This window comes from Crotalus tigris, unplaced genomic scaffold, assembly GCF_016545835.1.
Source record: "Crotalus tigris isolate CLP2741 ecotype Arizona unplaced genomic scaffold, ASM1654583v1 scf7180000019483.1746242, whole genome shotgun sequence".
Taxonomy (NCBI): Eukaryota; Metazoa; Chordata; class Lepidosauria; order Squamata; family Viperidae; genus Crotalus; species Crotalus tigris.
The window spans coordinates 947512-974228 of NW_024097562.1; the positions used below are offsets into that span (position 1 = coordinate 947512).

A 26717-nucleotide genomic window follows, 5' to 3' on the forward strand; every position below is an offset into this window, starting at 1 on the left:
GCACTGAAGAAAGTGAGTTATGGCCATTTTTCACACTTATGACTGTTGCGGTAACCCCACAATGACATGATCAAAATTCACGTGCTTGGTAACTGACTCATATGTATGACAGTTACGGCGTCCTGGGGTCATGTGATCACCGTTTGCAACCTTCTGATAGCAAAGGCAATAGGGAAACCAAATTCACTTAACAACCATGTTACTAACTTAACAACAGCAGTGATTCACTTAACAACTGTGGCAAGAAAGGTCATAATATGGGGCAAAACTTACTTAACAAATGTCTCACTTAGCAACAGAAATGTCAGGCTAAGTTGTGGTCGTGAGTCAACGAACTATCTGTACACAAATTTTTCCAGATGAAATTCCAAAAGAAACGTGTTGCAAATTGCATACAAGACAAGCAGAGGGGTGATGGCCTTTGTCGAAGTGGGATTGTTTAGCACAAACTAAATTTACCCATAAATTGTTATCTCAGTACAATCAGGTTTGTTAAAGGCTTGCATCTGAACAATAAACTCAATATACTGGAGTTAATATTAACCTTCAGTGGGATCTGGCACATATATGAACTTTTGAGTTTATAAGTCAATGTATTATCCAAATATAAGAAATGGATGAATTCAGTAACCAGGTCCAGTGGGTGGTGTGAACGCAGCCACAATGCCATATACATAGTGAGGAAAGAAGGTAGCCTTTCCTAATGTTTTGATTGCTTTTATTGATATTGTGACTTATCTGGCAAGATTGTCATTGAGATTCTTGTACACTACCCAGAATCATGAATTCGGGGCAAAATAACAGATGCATTAACACATAACAAACAAAACTATCCTTGTCCTTCTACTTTTAAAATCTATTGATTCCCCCTTCCCAACGGTGTTCAGAATAAATTATTTACCCCAATGTTAAATTCTCCAATAAAACTTAATTTTCATCTGTACAACCTGCCAGAATGATCACCGAGTTCTAATTGTGCCAACATCTAACGATGAATGTTTGTCAGAAACACATTTATCAGACATTTAGAAGTTGAGAAGAATGGAAACTGGAAATTAGGAAGAAAGGAAAGAAAATCTGTAGGGCAAATGGGAAGCAATGGGGAGGGAAGCACACCCACAGGCATAAGTGAAGGTTAGGAAATTCTGGAGGCTACACTCAAGGTCTTAGCAGGGGGCTGGTAGTCGGTTGCTGGTCTAACCCAGGGGTCTTCAAACTTGGCAACTTTAAGACTTGTGGACTTCAACTTCTGGGGCTGGCTGAGGAATTCTGGGAGTTGAAGTCCACAAGTCTTAAAGTTGTCAAGTTTGAAGACCCCTGGTCTAACCACATAGCTAATCCTACCATTAGGCCAGAGGTGGATTATTTATGCCCAACAAGCCACATGACAAAAGATGGCTTGCCTTCAATTGATAGACAAGACTGGAACCAACTAGCCAAGTTCAGAGAACTTCCAGACTTCCGATAAGTACATTTTATTGAAGTTAGAAATCCATTAAGTAGATTATTCCAATAATTGCATTTCTTTCTATAAAATAAAAATTCAAACCTTTTTGCCCCTTTCCCTTGCTCGCCCTATATAACAGCCCATTCGGTCTCTCTTTTCCATCTGTCTTTTGGGGAGTTATTTTTCTGTAGCCATGTGAGAATTAAATCTGTACTTAGAAGACGACCGTTTCTTTAACTAGAGCAGTGATTCTCAACCTTTTTAATGCCGCGACCCCCAACCGGTCGTAAGTCGAGGACTACTCAACCGGTCGTAAGTCGAGGACTACTCAACTGGTGCAGCACCGTTTGCAGAATGGGACTTTTGGCGGGCTCAGCAGGGCAGAGACAGCCTGGACAATTCCTATTGGCTTTTGAAAGCCAATAGAATTAGACTCTATTCAAGAGGGTCTATTCCAGTGGTTCTCAACCTGTGGGTCGGGACCCCATTTGGGGTCGAACGACCATTTCACAGGGGTCGCCAAACAACACAGTCCGCCATATTTTCCCCCCTTTCCTTAGCTGTGCTACTCCTTTTATTCTATTGGCTTTTGAAAGCCAACAGAATAGACTCTCTTGAATAGAGTCTAACTCTATTGGCTTTCAAAAGCCAATACAAATTGTCCAGGCTGTCTCTGCCCTGCTGAGCCTGCCAAAAGTCCCATTCTGCAAACGGTGCTGCACCAGTTGAGTAGTCCTCGACTTATGACCAATTGAGTAGTCCTCGACTTACGACCGGTTGGGGGGTCGCGGCATTAAAAAGGTTGAGAACCACTGGTCTATTCAATTGGCTTTCAAACACCAATAGAATAAAAGGGAGTAGCACAGCTAAGGAAAAGGGGGAAAAAATGGTGGACTGCGTTGTTTGGCGACCCCCGTGAAATGGTCGTTCGACCCCAAATGGGGTCCCGACCCACAGGTTGAGAACCACTGAACTAGAGGCAATTGGACCCTTTCGCAAAGCATCGAAGGAGACTCAAAACCTGTCATTTATCCATGTCAACTGAAAAATACACGATGTACCTTTGTAAACATAGATGAAAAATTCGCCAGACTCAAAGTTAACGGCTCTGACAGTGGTCTTGCATATGTAGGACCCCAAAGAGAAGTTTCCAATGAAGCCCAGCCTGTTGTCGTACGAGGCGTACAGAATTTTTCCTTCTCTGTTCATTAGAGTGACTTGAGTGTTAGGGTCAGTCGTGCGACATGGGATAATGGAAGAATTGTCTTCCTCGCTGGCAACGATGAACAAATCTTCTGGGGAGGTTGGAACAAAGGGAACAGCTGGATCTGTTGAGAAAGAGATACTCTGATGCATCAATCGGGTTAGAAAGTAGGGGTCTTCAATCTTGGCAACTTTAAGACTTTTGTGGACTTCAACTCCCAGAATTCCTCAGCCAGCCAGGGCTGGCTGAGGAATTCTGGGAGTTGAAGTCCACAAGTCTTAAAGTTGCCAAGTTGAAGACTCCTGGGTTAGAGGAATAAATACATACGTTAATAGATTCAATCTCCAGCCTGCATCCCATGTGCCGTACAATAATATGAGTTTATTCCATTTGATCTTTCTCTTACCTAGCCGAACTGATGCCACCCTAAACAAACTAATGTGATGACATTTCTGTGGAAGGAGAAGTCACACAGAGAACAACCAGGGTTGAGTCTTTTCAGCCATAATTAGAAGGTGGGAACCCTTGGGAGACACATGGATTATCATGAAGGCAAAATCTACCTGAGATAGACAGTCTGTCAGAAATCCAGCCATGTTGAATTTTTAAAAATAGCATTCAGGACTTTGAACTATACTCAGAAACACAACGGTAACCAAAGCAGCTCTCATAACAGCAGTGTAATGTGGCAAAAAAATGTCTGGTCAGTTAGCATGTTGACCATTGGATTCTGACTGCCAGACATCTCTGGCTGATCCTCTTCAGAGGTCCCATGTGGAATGAATAGTAGTAATCTAACTAAGAGATGGTCAAAGAATGATTCTGTCCTTGTTGTTGTTGTTAATTGCGAAGCCGTGTCCGACCCATTGCGACCCCATGGACAACGTTCCTCCAGACCTTCCTGTCCTCTACCATCTTCTGGAGTCCATTTAAGTTCACACCTACTGCTTCAGTGACTCCATCCAGCCACCTCATTCTCTGTCATCCTCTTCTTCTATTGCCCTCAATCTTTCCCAGCATTAGGCCCTTCTCCTGGGAGTCTTTCCTTCTCATTAGGTGGCCAAAGATTCTGTCCTTAGCACATTCTATTCCAAGTAAAACTCAACTGCACACTAGCTAAAGCTTCTATCTGGCTTTCCACTTAATCCTTTAGTAGCAGATGGGTATCCTGGAAGACCCCAGACTGTGAACCTGTTCCCTCCAGGGGAGTCCAACTCAACTGATAATCAAAGTTGGAAACTTAGAATACTCATGGAATCTGAATTAAAAGCCATTCTTTCTTGCTTGGTTGAGTAGCTTGTTTTTCCCCGTTCAGTCCTTGACAGCCTCCAGAACTTCCACCACATTTCTCAGAGGGCCTGGGATGGGTGTAAAGCTGGATATCATGAGTATCTTGATGATATCTCCTCCTAACGTGTCAGATAACTTCTCCCAGTATCTCCACAGAGACATTAAACCAGACATGTCAAACACAAGGCCCGGAGGCCGGATGTGGCCCGCGAAGTGGTTTCATGTGGCCCGCGAACGCACCCTGGAAACAATGAGAGAACGACCCCTGCTTCCTTGGCCCTGGCCCAAGCCGGCCGGGAGCCAATGTACAATTTTGTGGTGGCCATCTATGCTGAAACATATTCAGTCTTAGTTCCACAAGGCCGTCCAGAAACAGCGAGGAACCAGCCCGTTGCACTGGCCCCACCCCCTGGGTGCATGCTGGGGAGGTGTCACCCTTTGTGAGGAATGAAGAAATGCACCATGCCTTGGTGCTTGCCCCGGTCCCACCCCCTTCTGCCAGAGACCCTCAGATCTGTCCCACTCCTGCCCAGCCCCCCACAGGCACCCTTGACGCAAACGATGTAGAGCTGGCCATGCCCACCCAGTAGGCCACACCCACTCTGTCCACGCCCACCCAGTAGGCTGCACCCACCCTGGCCACACCCACCTGGCCCCCCCAAGGGCAACAGCAATGCTGATGCGGCCCTCAATAAAATTGAGTTTGACACCCCTGCATTAAACAGACAAAACCTTGCAAATGCTTAAAGCTCCTATTTCACCCAAGCTCTGTTTGTCATCTAGGTCAGTGGTTCTTAACCTTTTTGAAGGAATCGCCCCCTTGAGCCAATAAGGAAGTTGTCATCGCCCCCCTCCCCCAACATAACCTCTCAATCACAACATAGGAAATAATTCTTCAATTTATGCAAACACTTTTTTTGTTTTCTTTAAAATTGTCATCAGGACATATCGATGCAAATAATTTATTTCCAGTTTTTTCCCCATATCTCCCATATTCTGGCCAACGGCGTGCCACTGTATGGGTAGAGGCTGCTGCGCTGCGCGAACGAAGATAAGCGATGCATCTTCACATATGTACGGCGTTCTGTACTGAAGCTAGCTGGAGGAACGTTTGAAAACACAATTCAATCCACTAATAGCGAGCAATCAGATGTTTTTGTACGACAGATATACAGCGATTCACTGCACAAAAAAGTCTCAAAAGTGTCCCCAAAACTTCTCGCTCCATCGCCCCCTTATCTCCCCCTTTTCGTTCCTTTGCCCCCGCATCGCTCCTTTTCATCCCATCGCCCCCCTGAAAAATGAAATCGCCCTCTGGGGGGCAATATCGCCCAGGTTAAGAACCACTGATCTAGTATATATGAAGTCATGGAAAAGGTCATCCATCAACATGGCGTGCAGCATCACCAGTATACTGATCATACTCAGTTGTGTATATATCTACCCCAGGCTGATCAAGTGACACCGCTGAGGTTTGGTCATAGTGTCTGAAAACTGTGTGGGTCTGGTTAGGGAAGAAGAGCATTCAACTCAGCTCCAGCAAGGCAGTTTTGTCCTAATTCTGGGACTGAAATTTTTCCATCTTTGGCTAAGATGAGGGCACTCTTATAGCCAGAGCCAGAGCACAGTTTGTGGGACATCATAAGTCAAAAGGTGAAGCTCTATGGAAGCCAAAGTTGAACTTTGAAAAGCGGAATATTGACTTTGAATGAGTATTGAACTTTGGTGTCAGAAAAAAAAAATCCTGAGAATGCCAGGAAAGGCCAGGGAAACAAACAAATGGATCATCAAGCAAAACAAGCCAGAATTTTCATCCGTATTACAAGTGACCAGGTTCAAATTATCCTACTTCGGACCCATTTCTGCAAAGACATAGTCCTCTAATGTTAGGAAAGACAGCAGGAATATAAGAAGAGGAAGACAGCCACAAGGGGAATGGAGTTAATTACAGCAATGATTAATGTACCATTGATGGACTTAGAAGGATCAAGTTGGGAACATAACCTATGTGGTCGTTAACAACTGACACCAATTTGATGGCACATAATCAACCATTTCAATATGCTGTCCAAAGTCTGCTGACATTCTCAAGTCAGCCAAAGCAGTGCACGCCTACCTTAGTCCAATCTCCCATTTCCTAGGACAGGGGTAGGCCACCTTGGCTCTTTTATGACTCGCAGACTTCAACTCCCAGAATTCCTGAGCCAGCATAGCTGAGCATGGAAACCTTTCCCCTGAGCATGGCTGGCTCAGGAATTCTGGGAGTTGAAGTCCACGAGTCATAAAAGAGCCAAGGAGTTGAAGTCCACGAGTCATAAAAGAGCCAAGGTTGCCTACCCCTGCCCTAGGATAACCAAACAAGAACTTTGAGACAAAGGTGCTTTTTCATGAGGCAACTGGACTGTCTTGTTTTTCTTTGAAGACATTTCACTTCTCATCTCAGAAGCTTCTTCAGCTCTGACTGGATGGTGGGGAATGGAAGGATTTCAGTGAAGGGACACAGGGCAGAAAACATCCCGCAGAAGCTTCTGGGATGAGAAACGAAACGTGGCACAGTGGTTAGAATGCAGTACTGCAGGTTACTTCTGCTATCTGCGGCTGCCACCAGTTTGGCAGTTCGATCCTGACCGGCTCAAGGTTGACTCAGCCTTCCATCCTTCTGAGGTTGGTAAAAGGAGGACCCAGATTGCTGGGGGCAATAGGCTGACGCTGTAAAACTGCTTAGAGAGGGCTGTAAAGCACTGTGAAGCAGTATACAAGTGCTATCGCTAAGTGCTATTTAAAGGAGGTCCGTGGTGAAGAAAAGATTGAGAACCATTGAGTATCCACTTGCTCTAACTCAGGGGTAGGCCACCTTGGCTCTTTTATGACTCGTGGACTTCAACTCCCAGAATTCCTGAGCCAGCAATGGCTCAGCTTGGAAACCGATCCCGTTCCCCTCAGCATGGCTGGCTCAGGAATTCTGGGAGTTGAAGTCCACGAGTTATAAAAGAGCCAAGGTTTGCCTACCTCTGGCCTAGGCTGCTTTATGACTCGTGGACTTCAACTCCCAGAATTCCTGAGCCAGCAATGGCTCAGCTTGGAAACCTCTCCCTTTCCCCTCAGCATGGCTGGCTCAGGAATTCTGGGAGTTGAAGTCCACGAGTCATAAAAGAGCCAAGGTGGCCTACCCCTGCTCTAACTCAAAGGGATCCAGTGGAAGCTACTTGCCTCTCTATCCCAAAGCCTTCCTGGTGACTTGAACTCCGTCAACTCACCTGGCACAAAAATGTAGATCTCTTTCCCTTCGACTTCTCCATCTTCCTCTTGGGAATGATTATAATAACAAATGTATAATCCGGTGAGGGAAGCCGATGCGTTCGCCACTTCGAGGACGGTCACGAAAAGGCCGCTGTTGTTCTCTTCATTTCTGATGGTGATGGAATGGTTGCCTTCTGGGGCTGGATGCTGCCAGCTCACTTCGCTGTCTCCAGAACATTTCAAAGTGAAGGGGGCATTCAGCTGCACCACCATTTGCTCTTCACTTGGGAGAATAGCGGGAAGCAAACTCTGGCAGGAGATGATGCATGACCCTACGAAGAGAAAGCACGGTGTAACTTCAAACGGTCACTAAACAAACTGTTGTTAAGTCGAGAACTACCTTCATTGTGATTACAAGTAGTTCTGAAGCATTCACAAGCAACACAGTAAAGGCATTTGCTTCGGACCAATTTATACCTTTTTGCAAAGCTTGGCTTTCCTGTTCATTTAAACTTTGTTTTTATCGTATTATTGCTTAAGCATTTTGTATAAGTCAAGACCAAATAATGACATTTGTTTCCAAAATAATGTGTTTTTTTTGCACAATGTCCACCTTCCTACGCTGCAAGTTTCAAAACTGGACCTGGCGGTAGCATATTTCTTGCTCAAAAGATGATCAGATTCTCCTCAAAATCCAAGGAACTTAGTATGTACTGTCTGCAAATTGAGTGCCTGCCAAAGAAATCAGTACATATTTTACCCCGGGCCAAACTCAGCTATTAACTTCACCTTTCTCTAAAAGTCCTGGTGGAGCTTTTCCAGTTCTGGCCAAGAAAATGTATGAAATTCAGATTTTGTTGTCTTTGAGTCTGAGTATGACATGCTAAGCATTCTTGAAGATTTGCACTCATGATCTCCCTTCTGGGAAGAGAAATGATGCATGATGGGAGAAATCAAAGCAGCTTTTTTTTTTTTTCATGCAATGCCAGTAGATAAATACATTTCTGACGCTGTTTCTGGGACCAGAATCACTGGTGAATGAAAATGAGAATAAAACAAATTGAATGTTTGCTCAAGGCACTGACTAAAATTCTGGAATGGGGGGCAGCTCTCACAATTCCCCATCGACTGGAAGGGATAGCAAATGGGATCTAAAGTATCAGGCTTCTTCTTCCAGCAGGATATATTTAACCAAAGAGACTCTCTGACAAATAATAATAATAATAATAGTAATAATGAAGTTGGAAGGGACCTTGGAGGTCATCTAGTCCAACCCCCTGCTCAGGCAGGAAACCCTATACCAGTGGTTCTCAACCTTTTTAATGCCGCAACCCCCAACCAGTCGTAAGTCGAAGACTACTTGACCGGTCGTAAGTCGAGGACTACTCAACTGGTGCAGCACCGTTTGCAGAATGGGACTTTTGGCGGGCTCAGCAGGGCAGAGACAGCCTGGACAATTCCTATTGGCTTTTGAAAGCCAATAGAATTAGACTCTATTCAAGAAATGATCGTTCGACCCCAAATGGGGTCCCGACCCACAGGTTGAGAACCACTGCCCTATACCATTTCAGACAAATGGCTGTCCAATCTCTTCTTAAAAACTTCCAGTGTTGGAGCACCCACAACTTCTGGAGGCAGGTTGTTCCACTGGTTAATTGTTCTAACTATCAGGAAATTTCTCCTTAGTTCTAGGTGGATGATGGACTTGGCAAAAATATCCCACTGAAGGTAAATCTTACCTGCAAGGAGGTAGCCCAAGACCAAGAATTCTTTTCGGGAAGGACCCATAGTAAAGGTCAACTGAAAACAGAACATAAAATGAAAGAATAATGATTATATTGAAAACAGATAGGATACATCTGCAATGCAGGCTGAAATTATGGACAGGAAACCCTCAACTTACGAACCTGATTGAGCCCCAAAGTTCCTGTTGCTCAGTCAGACAATTCTTAAGTGAATTTTGCCCCATTTTATGGCCTTTCTTGCCACAGTTGTTAAGTCAGTCCCTGCAGTTGCTAAATGAGTAAAATGGTTAAGTGAATCTTCATTCTGACTTTGCTTCTCAGAAAGTCCTGAAAATTGACCCCATGACCCCCGGGATACGGCAACCATCATGAATATGAGTCAGTTGCCGAGCATCCGAATTTTGATCACGTGACCAGGGGGAGGCTACAATGGTCGTAAGTGTGAAAAATGGTCATAAGTCACTTTTTTCAACGCCGTTGCAAATTTGAACGGTCAGTAAACGAACCATTGTCAGTCGAGGGCCACCTGTACTGACAATCTTAAATTCTTCCCTGCTGCCAAAAGGGCAACTAACACTGTCTGGCCTATTCCTCTTTATATTCAGATTGGTAAATATGTATCCCAACAACCAGTTTGGTGTGGTAGTTAAGGCACCAGAGGCAGGTGGGTGACCTTGGGCCAGCCACTCTCCTTCAGCCCAGGAAGAAAGCAATGGCAAACCACTTCCAAGATCTTTCCAGAAGAAAACTACAGGGACTTTTCCTGGCCATCACCAGGAGTCAAGGCTAACCTGAAGGCCCAAACATGGTAAGCCGCCCAGAATCTGTGTAATGGTGAGATGGACAGACATAAAAAATGAATAAGTAATAAATAAATGGTACAAGTAGTCCTCGCCTTACCACAGTTCATTTAGTGACCGTTCAAAGTTACAACGGCACTGAAAAAGGGACCCCTTTTCACACTTATAACCATTGCACCATGCCCGCGGTCACGTGATCAAAATTCAGACCCTTAGCAACTGACTCATATTTATGACGGTTGCGGCGTCCCCCAGGGTCACGTGATCCCCTTTTGCGACCTTCTGACAAGCAAAGTCAATGGGAGAAACTAGATCCACTTCACACTGGTGTTACTCATTTAACAACTGCAGTGATTCCCTTAACAAATGTGGCAAGAAAAGTCATAAAACGGGGCAAAACTCACTTTCTCACTTAGCCACATAAGGTTTGGGCTCGATTGTGGCCGTAGGTCAAGGACTACGTGTATCTGGGCAAACTCCAGGATACAGTGGGGGGGGCAGGGGGCTGGCATGCTATGTATGGCCCATGGGATCCCAAGGATTTAGACACAACTTAGCAACTGAACAACAACATCCTGGATATTGCCTTAGCTCAGGGGTAGGCAACCTTGGCTCTTTTATGACTCGTGGACTTCAACTCCCAGAATTCCTGAGCCAGCATGAGGGAACTATGGCCCCTTCATGACTTGTAGACTTCAATTCCCAGAATTCCTGAGCCAGCATGGCTCAGCTTGGAAACCTCTCCCTTTCCCCTCAGCACGGCTGGCTCAGGAATTCTGGGAGTTGAAGTCCACGAGTCATAAAAGAGCCAAGGTGGCCTACCCCTGCCTTAGCTGCATAAGGACCCCATGTTTCAGAATGCCACATAAATTTATCGCATATAAAATGATTATTACTGCAAATACTCTTCAAGTTGTCGAAAACAACTCCGCCTATTGAATCAAACAACGTATTTCTGCTGAGGATACTGTGACCATTAAGCCAACATCATGAATGGCATGATGCAAAGGTCTTACACATTCCTCAAACTTCAGTGAAAGAGGAACTACTGTATATGCAGCTTTAGACACGTACTTCTTCATCCCTAGCACCAAGTAGGAAAAGATAAAAATAAAAAGGGGGGGGGGAATTCCGAGATTAGCTTCTCTCAAAATCAACACCATTTGGTGATCTTCTTCCCCAGATGTCTTTTGTTAGTAATGAAAACCTTAACTTTGAGACACAGGGATCTCTTGTAAAAATAGATAAAATAGATAAAAAATAAACACCACCCTTGATTTGACCTAGCTTACGATGAAACCATTTTCAGGGCTCAAAAAAAGTAACACTGCTAAACCTCGGCACACAAAGCTGAGATTAATCTTGAAAGAAAGAAGACAAACCCCACGCAGAATTTAAACTTGGCAGAAGACAAACTTCCATGTTCCACAACTCCCATAATCTGCTAAGGGCTAAAGAGAAGGCTAAAGTCTTCACACTTCGAATCTTAAGGCTCTACAACAAACATAACTAAGCATTTAGTTTGTCCAAAACTCTTTACCTACAATGGTCATATTTTTAATTTTATCGAAACAGCAGCTGCTAAGGTTAAAAAAAAAAAAAAATTAAACCTACCCGAAACATGACAGTCCTGAAAGTCTATATTTGTTTGCTTTTTAACTGAGTCCTTTGGGATTGGGCGGCATATAAATAAAATTAAATAAATAAATAAATAATTAAAAAACTGAGATAATTTGCTCCAAAGGCGTTTTGAGCTGCATCTAATTGGACTCTGGGTGGTGAATTGCATTAACAGGTTTAAAAACCTGCCAGTCTTTTGTTTACTGAAATAAGCCATTCAATCCGCTTTCAGATAAAATACAGCTAGTTCTCGACTTAACAACCACAGCTGGGCCCAAAATTTCTGTGACTAAGCGAGACATTTGTTAAATGCATTTTGTCCCATGTTACACTTCTCAGTTGTTAAGTGAATCACTGCAGCAGGAGGAGGGGGCAGATAGGAATGGACAGATTGATAAAATCGTAAGGCTGAAAGCAGCTTTGGGGTTCTAGTCCAACTCCCTGTTCCAAGACAGAAGACCTGGCTATTTCATTACAGATCATCATCCTTTTCTGACATTTAGCTGTTTCAGAATTGCAACAAACTAAGGTCTATTCTACTCCTCTCGCACAGCCCTTAAATTATACAGAGGACATAGCAAGAGTCTGCAGCAACTGAGTGTGCATTTTTCTGTCACACTCTGGAAGGATTGTGAACCCACGTTGCCAGTATGCAGCCAGCAGAAACCCATGTGGTTAGCAACCCTTGGCAATCTTCCATGCTCCGTGGCTATCTCGTTTATTATTTTATATAATTTTTAATGCTAGTTTACAAGACGCAGCCTCACGCTCCTATTCTCCCTCTGGGCTGCCCCCTTGGAAAATGAAGAGGTGGGAACGCAGGTGTGCTTGCAAGATGTGGTCCCCAGAGGTGAAGAGGGCAGCCACAGCAGGGCCATGAAAACACGGCCTGTTTTTCTATCTGCAAAACAGAGCACCGGTTGTCCTTGACTTACAACAGCTCATTTAGTGACGGTTTGAACTTGCAAGGGCGCCGAAAAAAGTGACTTATGACCGTTTTTCACACTTACGACCACTGCTGCATCCCCAGGGTCACGGGATCAAAATTCAGACACTTGGCGGGTCAATTCCTATTTATGACGGTCGCAGTGTCCCAGAGTCGCGGGGTCATCTTTCGTAAGCTTCGGACAAGCAAAGTCAACAGGGAAACTGGATTCACTCAACAACCTTGTTGCTAATTTAACAACTGCAAAGATTCATTTAACAACGTGAGCAAGGCAGGCCATACAACGGGGCATAAAAACGCGCTTAACGAGCGTCTCGCTTAGCAACAGAAATATTTAGCATCTTTTGCCCATCTACTGATTGTAGCAGAGGTCCCCAACCTTTTGGGCACCAGGGACCGCTTCCGTGGAGAAAGGTTTTTCCGCAGACTGGAGGGAGCGTGGTTTTGTGTGCTGCCTGCATCCCGCGGATGGGGCTTTGCTTGTTTGTGCGGACCGGTTGCTGGCATGTTGCAGCCCGAGGGTTGGGGACCCCTGGTTTATAGTACAAGGTGATCAAACCGGTCAGTCCTAGAGAAGATCAACCCTGACTGCTCTTTAGAAGGCCAGATCCTGAAGTGGGAGAAGTTCAATCCAATCCAATCCCATTTCTTTGGGTATTAAAGAAATGTAGGCATCCTTTCCAAGAGTTCTGCAGAGGATTCCCCTGTAGAATAGAATTGATTTAAGTCCTTCACCAATGTCCAATCCATTTTGGATCCTGCAACATTATCCTGGGATACGTATAGTCAAGGCCATGGTTTCCCCAGTTGCAATGTATGGCTGTGAAAGTTGGACCATAAGAAAGGCTGAGCACCAAAGAATGGAGGCCTTTGAACTATGGTGCTGGAGAAGACTCCTGCGAGTCCCTTGGACTGCAAGGCGTTCAAACCGGTCAGTCCTAGAAGAGATCAACCCCGACTGCTCTTTAGAAGGCCAGATCCTAAAGTTGAAACTCAAATACTTTGGCCACCTAATGAGAAGGAAGGACTCACTGGAGAAGAGCCTAATGCTGGGAAAGATTGAGGACAATAGAAGAAGGGGACGACAGAGAATGAGGTGGCTGGATGGAGTCACTGAAGCAGTAGGCCTGAGCTTCAATGGACTCCAGAAGATGGTAGAGGACAGGAAGGCCTGGAGGAATGTTCTCATGGGGTCGCGATGGGTTGGAAACGACTTCGCAACTAACAACAACAACAAATAGAAAGGAAATCTTGCACACTCCAGATACGTATGTATAGAACCGCTGCCTACATTTTTATAAAGGATGCCCCCCCCCACCATGTTCTGGCATTTTTCATTCAAAAGCCACCAGATTGAGAAATCTGCACTAACATACTCCTTGTTGCCATCTTGGGCTGAAGCAGCAGCAAGAGCTGGCCATAATAAGCAGGCCACACTGTCTGGTGAAGTTAGAAGCAGAGCGATCTGGAGTCTTCAATCGGTCAAACAGCCCGGACCAGAAGGAGTGATTTACTGACTAGTGGGGCTGGCAGGATCTCAACTCCCCTGGCTTTTTACAAGTGGGGGGGGGGGAGAGATGAATCCCTGACCTCCATTCCACCACCAGCCCCTGACAAACGATTAGCAAACAGGCACCAGCCCTGCAACTTTAGAAACTTAGCAGATGGCGTTCTTGCAGGAACGAGTCATTTGCCTTGGTTTTTCAATTAGCAATAATAGCCATGTGTTTATGTTAAGTGCCTCCCACTGATAACCAGGCTCTCGGGACATCAAAGTCATCTTCCCCCTCCAGCCTTCTTCTTTGCCCCCCCCCCCCGTTTTTTTATCTCAGTTCTATCCTGTATTTTCTCTAGATAAAGAAGAGCCTCCTTGCATATGTCTTTCAAGGAACTTCTGCACTCATCCTTTGATTTGTCCACTGGCAAATGTTCTTTCTTCTGGCTGCTTCTCTCTCTCTCTCTAATTGCACGCCAGACTTTGGGTTTCCTTAACGGGGAGAATTCGGGGAAAGAAGGTAGGCAGGTAGGAACCCCCAAGTCAACTTTGAAAAGTACAAAAAACAAGAGAAAGCGGAACTCGGATGAAAGTGGGAAAGCAGACCGGGTGGTTAAGAAGAAAGAGATGGTCTTTGTGTTCTTTGACAGAAGGAATACAGCAATAATAATAATAATAATAATAATAATAATAATAATAATAATAATAATAATAATAATAATAATAATACAACTGCTCTGGGACTTCAGAATTCAAACAGACAAGCACCTGCAACGTAACACCCCAGGCTTAACAGTTGTCGATAAGAAAGACAAAAAAGTCTGGATAGTGGACGTGGCAGTGCCTGGAGACAGCAGAATAGACGAGAAAGAACTGGAGAAGATCACAAAATACAAAGACCTACAAATAGAAATAGAAAGATTGTGGCAAAAGCAAGCAAGGGTAGTACCAATAGTCATAGGCGCCTTGGGTGCAATCCCAAAACAACTGGAGCACCACTTGAACACCACTGGCATTGACAAATTCGCTCTTAGTCAATTGCAAAAGGCGGCCTTACTAGGAACTGCTTCCATCCTGCGACGATATCTGTAATACCATCAAACATCCACATCTGCCTATCCCAGGTCCTGGGTAAGGACTCGATAAGTAGACAAAATGCCAAATCCAGTCTGAACATCTGGCTGACTGTGCGATGATTAATAATAATAATAATAATAATAATAATAATAATAATGTTGGAAGGGACCTTGGAGGTCATCTAGTCCAACCCCCTGCTCAGGCAGGAAACCCTATACCATTTCAGACAAGTGGCTGTCCTGTCTCTTCTTAAAAACTTCCAGTGGAAGTTGGAGCATTCACAGCTCCTGGAGGCAGGTAGTTCCACTGGTTAATTGTTAATTGGTTGTTCCACTGGTTAATGGTTCTAACTGTCAGGATGTTTCTCCTTAGTTCAGTGGTTCTCAACCTGTGGGTCGGGACCCCATTTGGGGTCGAACAACCATTTCACGGGGGTCACCAAACAAGGCTGTCCGCCATTTTTTTCCCTTTTTCTTTGGCCATGCCCCTGGCACCCAGTGATGTATAAGTGGTTGGGGGTCACCACACCATGGGGAACTGTATTATGGGGTCGCGGCATTAGAAAGGTTGAGAACCACTGCCTTAGTTCTAGGTTGCTTCTCTCCTTGATTAGTTTCCACCCGTTGCTTCTTGTCCTGCCTTCAGGCGCTTTGGAGAATAGCTTGACTCCCTCATCTTTATGGCAGCCCCTGAGATATTGGAACACTGCTATCATGTCCCCCCTTGTCCTTCTCTTTGTTAAACTAGACATACCCAATTCCAGCAACCGTTCCTTATATGCTTTAGCCTCCAGTCCCCTAATCATCTTTGTTGCTCTTCTCTGTACTCTTTCTAGAGTCTCAGCATCTTTTTTACATTGTGGTGACCAAAACTGGATGCAGTATTCCAAGTGTGGCCTTACCAAGGCATTGTAAAGATAGCCTCGACTTACAACGCACTGAAAACAAGTGACTAATGACCATTTTTCACACATACGGCCGTTGCAGCCTCCTCTTGGGTCGCATGATCAAAGTTCAGATGCTTGGCAATTGACTCATATTTATGACAGTCGCATGTCCCGGGGTCACGTGATCACCTTTTGCGACCTTTTGACAAGCAAAGTCAACGGGGACGCCAGATTCACTTAGAAACAGAACTGTTGGGCTGGGTTATGATCGTGAGTCGAATACAGGAGCTCGCATTCCTCGTATAATCTCTATTTCTCATCTTCAGTCTGTCAGAACAATGATGCTCATAGCAACACGCCTGCTGCTATGAACTTGCAAGGGAAATTCATCAATAGGTTGGCCATTTATGCGTATTTTAAAAGGGGGGGGGGGAAGCAGAACAAGAGTAAATTGGGAGAAAGGGGAATTTTAATTGCTGAAATTTTGAGAAACCCAGACTGCAACATTCTGTACGGGTCCCATTGGTTTGAAATGCATCTATATTAGAATCCTTACCGTAAGCGAGTTTTACGACACAGGAAAGAGATTGTTGTTTTATTTTACAGAAGGACTGGGATTTTCAAGTGGCTGGAAAGACTGGAATAAAAGCTTTCAAAGAGTGATTTTGGATGATCCTGATTAGGTTCAGTGGGATCTACTATTTTTTTCATTCCTCTTTTTGCATTTTAAGATGATATTTGCATCAAATAGCTTAGACCAGGGGTAGGCAACCTCTGCTCTTTTATGACTCATGGACTTCAACTCCCAGAATTCCTGAGTCAGCTGACTCAGGAATTCTGGGAGTTGAAGTCCATGAGTCATAAAAGAGCCGAGGTTGCCTACCCTTGGCTTAGACCTATATTTCTCAACTTGGTATGTCAACTCCCAGAATTCCCCAGCCAGCATGCAGTGCTAGGAAATTCTGGCAGTTGAAGTTCAGACATCTTAAAGTAACCAAGATTGAGAAATACTGGCTTAGGGTTACTGAGATAATTCAGTTCTAATCTAACGAATGGCTATATTTGTCCTTCCAATGTTCATTATAATAATACATCCTAATTAATGCTATTCGTCTTCATACCTTTCTATAATGTATACATTATATTTCTTACTAGTTCCATTCATTACGGGCTGTCCGCGAAGCATAGATTTCGTTCACCGTATGCCAAGTCTTGCTAAAGAAGAACAAAATTGGATGGTGGGGCATCAGCACCTTAATATTAACATTAAAAAATAATAATAATTCCACAGCAGCCACTTTTTAATTTTGTAGAATAGAAACCATAACCTCTCTTATGCATTTTTCTTACACGCTTACGTCCACAAAGATATACTTATTCACAAGTGAAAAGCCATTCAATGCAAGCTTTCTGGAAAGGAAGTCCATCCAACTCAATAGGAACAGAATATACAAGTGGCTGCTCAAAAGAATTGATGGTTGTTGTTTTTTCAGGAGATACATCTCTTTCATCCATTATTAAATTACAAGTAGTCCTTAACAGACAGCCATTAGTTTATTGACAGTTTAAAGCAGGGGTCTTCAAATTTGGCCCTTTTGTGACTTGTGGACTTCAACTCCCAGAATTCCTCAGCCAGGCACAAGTCATAAAAGGGCCAAGTATGAAGACGCCTGCTTTAAAGTTACAGCGGCCTGAGAAAACGTAACTTACGAATTGTACTTGCAGTTACAACCATTAGACTACCCTTGCGGTCACATGATTGCAATTTAAGAGCTTTGCAACAAGTTCACATTTATGACCTTTGTAGTATCCTACAGTCCCGCAATCACAATTTGCAACCTTTTTTGCCGATTTCCAGCAAAAAAACAACAACACCCACTTAGTGGGGAAGCTGGAGTCTCTAAACTGCTGAAAAAGCGTAGTAAAAATTGAATTTGACTCAACTTACAACCTCAACAATTTACAATCGAAGTTCCACTCCTAATTGAAACTACCTGTATATCTATTTGCTGTCTTCTGATAGCAACATTATCAATGTGATGGGTCATTAGTCACACAAAATTGACTTGGGAAGCGGGAGAAAGAACAAAATAAAGTTGGGGATGGTGGGTGATTACAAAAAAACCCCTACAATAAATAATGAATAAACTATATTTTTCCTTCCCAATAACATCACCCTTCTATCTGTCCTCTAGAGCAGGGGTCTTCAAACTTGGCCCTTTTATGACTTGTGGACCGCAACTTCCAGGAATTCTGGGAGTTGTAGTCCACAAGTCATAAAAGGGCCAGGTTTGAAGACCCCAGCCCTAGAGTTTTATTGAGAAGAACCCTTGCTATGCATAGCTTCCCCCCAGTTCTGACGTGCATGCATTTATTCCAACAGATGGCAATGTTGAACCACAGGAAAGAAGAAAACATACTAATTGAAGGTTTTGTCTAAAGGTAGGAATAGATTTTTAAGCAGTTCCAGATTATCTAAATATTATCTGCTAGAAAACTGCAATGTTAAAATGGAAATCCTTTGCATTTCTCGGTGGCACAATCCTGGAACCGTAGAACAGCACTTGTGTGATTATTCTTGAGTTAGTGGACATCTACTATGGTGCTGGAGAAGATTCCTGCGAGTCCCCTGGACTGCAAGGCAATCCAACCGGTCAGTCCTAGAGGAGATCAACCCCGACTGCTCTTTAGAAGGCCAGATCCTGAAGTTGAAACTCAAGTACTTTGGCCACCTAATGAGAAGGAAGAACTCCCTGGAGAAGGGCCTAATGCTGGGAAAGATGGAGGGCAATAGAAGAATGGGACGACAGAGAATGAGGTGGCTGGATGGAGTCACTGAAGCAGTAGGCGTGAGCTTAAATGGACTCCAGAACATGGTGGAGGACAGGAAGGCCTGGAGGAACGTTGTCCATGGGCTCGCGATGGGTTGGACACGACTTCGCAACTAACAATAAATAGAAAGGAAATCTTGCACGCTCCAGATATGTATGTATAGAACCGCTGCCTACATTTTTATAAAGACTTTGCAACTAACAACTATCCTCTTTAGTCGGCCATCTCCTGCAGCATTTCATGTGCTGAAAGCTATGCCTGACAAGGAAATGTTGAACTGACAGGCATGAAAAATATCAATCTTCTCCGGCTACTTATTACATTTAATAGCCCTTTGCAGGAGCTACTTGGGGGATGTAGAGCTGCGGTAAATCCAGAAGCTGATTTCCAGAGCAGATGGGGGCAGTTTTGGATTACACATCAGCTTTCAAGCTTTCCATGTGAAATTAAATTGCACGGGGCATAAGTGTGATGTGCGGTGCTGAAACCTCTTAAAGGGGGGGGGGAGTAGATTTTCTTATGTGCAAAGTTGCTCTCCTGCTTTTAAAATCATCTTCGAACATGGAAGGGAGGATCCAGCTAACCTTGGCAGACTTTGAAAAAAAGCTAAGAAGAATAAACTCTTGTAATACTTGGATTAGAGGCTACAGGAAATCCCAGGTCTATAAACTAGATGGGATTTTGGTTTTGGTTTTTTTTCCCCATCCCTGTCTAGCCTTGAAAAGAGACTTGCCCGTAACACAGGGAATGTGGAGGAGGGGACAATTCCCCTGCAACTTATACGTGGATGAATCCCCATTTGAAGTATATAGTTTGGTAGCTAAACTGACTGAATGGATGAATAATGTTGATTCGAGGCAGCACAGTGGAACTAACTCATTAAAATATAATTAAAGGCAAGAGTGACTGTACCTCCACGTTTTTATATTAGCGAGTTACTAACCTTTATGCCCTCAAAATAACAAAGAGAAAAAAAAATAGATTGAAGAAGGAAACAATGAGAAAGAAAGCAGATAGAAAAAGGACACATGTCAATGAAAATGCTCTCCTTGGGCCTCTAAAAGTCATGTATGTATGTATGTATGTATGTATGTATGTATGTATGTATGTATGTATGTATCATCACTTAGCTTTCACTAGTATAGCTAGTCCAGCCCAGAATTTACATCGCTAAGTGAGAAATTTGTTAAATGAATTTTGCTCCATTTTACGACTTTTCTTGCCACTGTTGTTAAGCAAATCACTGCAGTTGTTCAGTTAGTAACACGGTTGTTAAGTAAATCTGGCTTCCCCCTGGACTTTGCTTGTCAAAAGATCACAAAAGGGGATCACATGGCCCCCATGACACTGCAACCGTCATAAATGTGAATCAGTTGTCAAGGATACGAATGTAAATCACGTTAACTTCGAACGGTCACTAAATGAAAAAGGTATTACCTGTGCAGGAAGGACTACCTGTATTACCTTATCTGGCCTGCAGAAATGCATGCAACCATTAGGTGACAGCAAAGAGATGTGAGGGGAAAAAAATGAATTCTATGCTGCTGGGTAGTGATCCTGTGGATCTTTGCAACTCAGATATAGCTAGCTTTCTGAGTTTCCAGGCTGAGCGCTGAGCTTCTTTGACACACTGCAAGAGTATCTATTCAGAAGTTGTTATTGTCCATTAATAAATTCCACTAATGCTGAGGGAATCAGAATTTCAAGCCAGTTCAATAGCAATGAAACAGAAACGGAGCTATTTAACCAAGTATCGCAATGTTTTAGTTATAGTACATATCCTCTAACAAAGACAGCCTTTCCTAGCCTGATGCTCTGCCACAGATCACCCAGAGGCGCTGAACAACTTTGGAAAAAGGAGCACTAGGATCTATCACAGAAGAGCCCCAGGTGGACACCAGATATTCTGACAGTCGAGGCCAGCAGAATCCAAGTATCGTATGAGCCATACGAGAACAAGGCAAAAACGTTCCAGAATCAATAGCCAACTTGGCCTGTGGGGAAATCATTTTCGTTCGGCCTCACGCACCGCACAAACTGACAAAAGAAGCAGAATGTGTGTAAAGATATGCGCACACACACACACACACCGTGGGTACATTTTTGTTTAACTTCATGGCGTGTTCAGTTTTGTTTCTTTTCCTCATTGTTGCCTTCTGCTTAATGGGTCTTTTGTGGCTGGCGGGGATCCCCGTTTTTAAATAAACAAGCCCCGTGGCCTCCATTTTGTAACAGCACCCCAACGTGCTCTCCACAGTCCTATAAAGAGTATCCTTTTATCTGAATTAGGGGATCCACTAAAAATCTTAACAGAAGTGGTCCTATAAAGAGGATCCCTTTCTCTGAATTAGGGAATCCACTAAAATCTTAAGAGAAGTTCAGAGGCCTCAACACCACAAAAGCATTTACAGAAAAAAGTTCCCAATCCGGACTTCAAATCCCAGAGAACCACAAGATGGCAGCAAAGAGCTTCAAGAAAACTTTTTCTAGCCTTCCAATAGGGATCGACCGTTTTGAAGCCCTGATACGGTTGCCCTGAACTGAAGATCCACCATACAAAATGAACGATTCACTTTCAGACTGGAGCCCCGTTTTTCAAACGTGGCGATTTTAAGATGTTTGGGACTTCATCTCCCAGCATTCCCCCCAGCCAGCCTGCAGGGAGTGTGCGCAAGCCAGGGCTTAAACAACACAATACACATGGGTAGATCGAACCCTGGTAAAACAACCATTTGGTCCACAACCATTTTTTTAAAAAAAAAAAAAAAGAAAAGAAAAGGGAGATCCGAAATCAAAATTTAGACCTGCTTCCCTAAGGAGCATGCAATGCCACGGTTCCCCTTCTACTGCAGTGTTTCCCAAACTTGACAATTTTAAGGCATGTGGACTTCAACTCCCAGAATTCCACAGCCAGCAATGCTGGCTGTGGAATTCTGGGAGTTGAAGTCCACATGCCTTAAAATTGTCAAGTTTGGGAAACACTGTTCTACTGTCAGGGTGCAACGGACCTGCCATTTCTCACCATCATCGCTGGAGGGCAGCAGAGGACCGCAAAGGCGAAAAGCTACCCTGGCCGAGCTCTTCTCATTTACTCCAGTTCTCTGGCAAGATCCAGGTTATCCGCCCCCGCCACATCACACAAACCGTCTCAGCAAAAACCTCCAGAAATTCTCAGCTCCTTCCTATTTATAAGGCAGGTCGGCGGTCAACCTATGGGTCCCCCCCCCGGCCAAGGTTACCCCACCAAGGAGGGGCGATTCCCCCCAAGCCCTCTTTTGCACGCCCACCCTACCATCACCCCCTCACCACCACCCATCGCGGCTCATCTTCCTTGCCCTTTTTTGCAAGGCTTTTAAAGCCCTGCTTTTTCCCCCTTCTTGGAAAAGGCTCGGGAAGCGAAGACAAATTCCCGCCGCGTCAACATGTTTTATTTGAGGCAATCTATGATTATGGTGCCAAGCTAACCACCACCGCACAGTTTTCAGTCTCGGCCAGCTCTGCCAGACGTTTCAGCGACGGCCGTTTTCCTTCCTCCCCCTGGGAATCGCCAAGATCCGAAGGCAAAGCCAACCTGGAGAGCCCAACACAAAGGAAGGTGGGGTGGGGGGGGCTTCCCTCCCCAAAAAAGACCCATTTTTGTCCATTCGAATTTTTTTAAAAATAATAATAATAATAAAGAGTCCCATTCTCCTGCGTTGGTCAGTCTGCAAAAAGCTCCTTACGGGGGAATTCTGGTTCCCACGGGATGAATCCCACACCAAAAGGCCGCCTCTTCCCACTAGCTTGCGCTGCGCTCTGCTCCGGATTCAGGATCGGAGCGTTGAGGGTTCTCCTTTGCAAATATTTGCAGAAGGCCGACTGGCAGAAGGACCGAGCCGAGGCAAGGCCACACCTCAGCGGCTTGGCTTTCCAGCCTCGTCCCCAAGCAAAACAGGACTCAGCCCTTAAACCCCCCCCCCCCGCCCTGCTCTGAAACTTAAGTTTTCTTTCGCCGCCGTTTGTTGCTCCTACTCTACAGTTGGGTTCCCGCCGCGGCTTCGGAAGAGTCCCGAAACCCGTTCGGTCCCCGGAGTTTAGGCCAAAAATTAAAATAAAAAATAAATAATAAAATCAGGCGTTCCTTTCGACTCCAAGGTTGTTTTTGCAAAAGGGCTGAGAAACGGCTCCGATGCAAATGTCGCCACGCAGTTCTTCCGCCCCCCTTTTTTTTCTCCCCCTGCCAGCTCCCCCCTTTTTAAAAAATTATAATAATAATAATTCCCTGTGGCAGGAAAGCGCCTTTGAGAAACCTGGCAAAGGGTTGCAGAGCCGAAACATCTGGAACGCCGTCTCCCTCCTCCCCGCGGAGAATTGCAACCGCTGGCGCCCCCAGCTTTTGGCTTTCGCCTGGGTGCGGACTTAAAGAGTGCAAAACGCTGCCCAAGGCGCCACAACTGCGGGTAGAGAAAGCTCTATAGATCGGGCTCACGGACGCCCCCGTCCCCACCAAGCCCCCCCACCCACCCCAAGCTCACCTAGGTGCAGGCGCTCCGGACGCTGGGCCGAAAGAGCTCCCGGACGCTGCAGCTCAAGCTTTCCGTGCAAGGGGCGAAGAACCCGCTTTTGCCCCAACAGGAACTCCGAGGAAAGGCAACCGAGGGCGGAGGGGCGACGAGCCCACGCCGCTGGTGGCCCTTTTCCGCGGGGAGGGGAATGAGCTGTCTTAACCACGCGTAACCAAAGCGTTCCGAGATCCCGAGGTCCCCTCCAGGATGTTTGCTGCAAGAGTGGGCCAGATCCCAGGTCCGGACGCTAATGGGCGTCGTCTGTCCGGGTCAACATCGTCTATTGGGGCGGGGAGGGTTAGGCATCCAAAGAGAGATTTGGGCAGCGTCGCCAGCCTCGGGGGATCCAAAGGCAATGCGCGCCCGCCCCCAACGGCGCAGCTCTTCCGAAGACGGGCAAGGGGAGGCCCCGTTCCAAGATTATCAGGGGGAACAAGGGGGGGGGATTCACCCGTGGGAGAGGAGGACCCCTCCGCCTGCAGGGGGGAGGCTGGTGCTGACGGCGAGGGGGGCGATCTCAATTATATGGGGGGTGCATCCCTGCCGGGGGGCCCCCCCGCCCTTCTCTCCTGCCCGCTTGTTCTGCCCTGGGGGGGTGGTGTCACCAGCACTGCTTGCTCCGGCGCTTTGGGACAGGACGGCCGGTCCTCTCCCGCAGCGTCGGCTCGGAGGAGTCTCGGCTAGGCTGGAAAGCCAGCTAACAAGCCCCGGAGGCGGCGCTCCGGTCAATCCTGCCCGCCCCGCCCTTGCTGGACCGGAGTGTGGGGGGGGGGCGGCGTGAGAGTCCGGGAGGCAGCTGTGGGCCCTCCGCCGCTCCCGCTAAGCGGACCCGGAGCCCAACTACGCCGCGGCTACTCTTGGCCGCCAGAGCAGGCGGCTGGCTGCGCTCATTGGGCAGCTCTGCTCCTGCCACTCCCGGTTGGGCAGCTCTGAATCCGGGCAAACCCAGTTCCAACGCAAACGGCGGGTCCCCAACTAGACCCTTCCCAAGACTTCCCCGAGGCGACCCCACCGGGCAACCCAGCCTGCCAGACGACGTGGAGGCTGCAGCCCGAACCCTTCCTCCTCCCCCCCCCCCTCGTTCCCTTCTGCCTTTCCCAGAAGTAGCCACCCCCAGCCTCCCATCCCCGCGCCCCGCCAGCTTCTCTGGTCCACCGATGTGTACCCCTAGTCTGGGCGCAAAGCCGGGCTGAAAAGACCCGGGGAGGTAAATGTCTTGACCGTCCCCCAGGAGGTGGGTTTCCTTTCCTCCCCCCCCCTCCCCACCATCGGCCAGCTCGGAACCGGGTCTCCCCGAGAGCGAGAGGCGGCGGCGGCGGCGGCATCTGAAGAAAGAGGGCGAAGAAAAAGAGAAAAGAGCGCAGATGGAAATGGCAAGGAGGAGAAACTGAAGGGGAAAGGAGAAGATTGGAGTCAATGGGCGGGGAGGGCGGAAGGAAAGAAAGAAGGAAGGAAAGAAAGAAGGAAGGAAGGAAGAAAAGAAGGGAAAGAAGGAAGGGAAGGAAAGAAGGGAAGAAAGGAAAGAAGGAAAGGAAGAAAGGAAAGAGGAAAGAAGGGAAAGAATGAAGAAAGGGAAGAAGGAAGGAAAAGAAGGAAGGAAAGAATGAAGAAAGGGAAGAAGAGAAGGAAGGGAAGGAAGGAAGGAAAGAAAGAAGAAGGAAGAAAAGAAGGGAAAGAAGGAAGGGAAGAAAGGAAAGAAGGAAAGGAAGAAAGGAAGGAAGGAAAGAAGGGAAAGAATGAAGAAAGGGAAGAAGGAAGGAAAAGAAGGAAGGAAAAAATGAAGAAAGGGAAGAAGGGAGGGAAGGAAAGAAGGGAGGGAAGGAAAGAAGGAAAGAGCAAAGGGGAAAGAATGAAGGGAAAGAAGGAAGGGAAGAAGGAAGGAAAGGGGAAAGAAGGGAAAGAATGAAGAAAGGGAAAGAAGGAACAAGGGAGGGAAGAAGGAAGGAAAGGAAAGAAGGAAGAAGAGGAAAGAATGAAGGAAAGGAAGGAAAGAGGAAAGAAGAGGAAAGAATGAAGGAAAGGAAGGAAAGAAGGAAGGACACGGATTTGGGAAAAGCCCCCCCCCCCTTCGTTTCTTACCCTTCTCAAAGCTCCGAGCTGCTTCCCGAGCCCCGGGCCGCTCAACCCGACGCCCCCCCCCCCACCGTCCTCCCCAGACGCCGGCAAGCCTCAGCCGCTCGGCCCGCTCTCCGCGGCGCCTTCCCCCTTCGGAGAGCCCTCTGCCGCCCGTGGCCCTCTGGCAAAGAGGGACGCTCCGAGGGGGCTCCCCTCCGGGCGCTCCCAGCCCTCCTCCCCGCGCCCTGGCCCGTCCCCTCCTCCCCCCCCAGCCCAGCTGCAGGAATGCCGCGCCGCGGCCCCTCTGCCAAATCTGGTTGTCATTAGCGCAGCCCGGGCAGGCAACGACTTTCCGCCGGCGCCTCAGCCTCCCTTCAGACCGCCAGAGCGAGCCGCCCGGCCTCCCGCCGCTTCCAGCCGAGCCGGGACGGCGGGACGGGCGCAAGAGGCAGGCGCGGGCGTTGCGCGCCGCGGCGGCGGGGCCAGAAAAGCGCTCCCCGGCGCGGATCCGCGCTTCTTCTGCGGTGGCATCGCTCAGCCGCCCCGATGGCAGCCTGGGGGCCGCGGCACCCGCTCTTCCAGACCCTCCAGCGCCGGAGGAACAAGACGGGACCCGATTCTCTCCCCCCCCCCCCATCCCACCAGCAGGAACAATACTGGCCATTTCATCCTTGCAACGCCTGTTCCCCCCCCCCCCAAAAAAAACCCAACTCCAGGCGTCCTGGCGTCGAATGCCGGTTCCTTTGGGGAGCAAGCCCCGTCTGGATCGAAGGAGGGGGGGGGCTTACTTCGGATTACACCCAAAGATTCGAATTGTCAAAACGCGGAGTCGGGGATGGGGGGGTGGGGAGAAAGCCACCAAACGCTCCTGCCTGGATTGCGGGTGCCCCCCCCCCCCCAGTATCTCATCCAAAGAATTTTTGTTGGGAGTCCAACTCCAAACCAACCAACCAACCAAAAAAAAAATTACCGACGAAGAGGAGAGAAAAAAGAAGCAAAACCAAAAAAGCCCCCCAAACGGCTCCCTTTCTTTACCTTCCTGGAATCTTGGTGCAATAATCCGAAACCCGCCAAAATCAAGGCGATTTTTTTAAAAAAAAGGAAGAAAGAAAGAAAAAAAAATCCAACAAGGGTTTGAAACCGCGGGATTCCTCTTTTCGTTTTTTTTTTTTTTGTGTGTGTGTGTGTTTTTCTTTTCCCTTCTCTGCGACGGCCTCAGAAAGCGACCGCCGGAGCCGAGTCGATTCTTAGGAGTCCATCCTGCCCCAGCGAATCTCTGGTTTCAAGTAAATAGTTGTCAGGAAACGGTCCTTCCCCCCCCCCCACCAACACACATACACACTCACACACAAACCCATTCCCAACTTCTGGCTCTTCCAGAATAAAAGCCTCCCGCGCTGATTTGACGCCCGAGGCTCTCGCGCCAGCTCTTAAACTGGCGGGGGGTGGTCAGCCAAACCTTCCAAAACTTCGTTTGGAACGGGGGTGGGGGGGTTGTGCGTACGCTTGTGCGGGTGCGCGCGTGTTGGTGGTGTT

At 46.7% G+C, this 26717-nt stretch overlaps 1 protein-coding gene across 4 annotated transcripts in view; it reads right to left on the minus strand.

Moving 5' to 3' along the window:
• Window positions 1-26456, minus strand: part of PDGFRA (platelet derived growth factor receptor alpha) — a 68185-nt gene extending 41729 nt beyond the window's left edge. The window contains exons 1-4 of one of the 4 annotated variants that reach the window (XM_039362896.1): window positions 26217-26456; window positions 8921-8981; window positions 7199-7513; window positions 2509-2775 (exon numbers count right to left, since the gene is read on the minus strand). In XM_039362896.1, coding sequence (XP_039218830.1) covers window positions 2509-2775; window positions 7199-7513; window positions 8921-8969 — 631 coding nt within the window. In that variant the 5' untranslated portion in view covers window positions 8970-8981; window positions 26217-26456. Of the gene's footprint in view, window positions 1-2508; window positions 2776-7198; window positions 7514-8920; window positions 8982-22304; window positions 22386-23096; window positions 24098-25205; window positions 25249-26216 lie in introns of those variants that run through there. The other 3 variants (XM_039362898.1, XM_039362897.1, XM_039362899.1) reach the window with 3 other exon arrangements.
• Window positions 26457-26717: the final 261 nt, after the last annotated feature.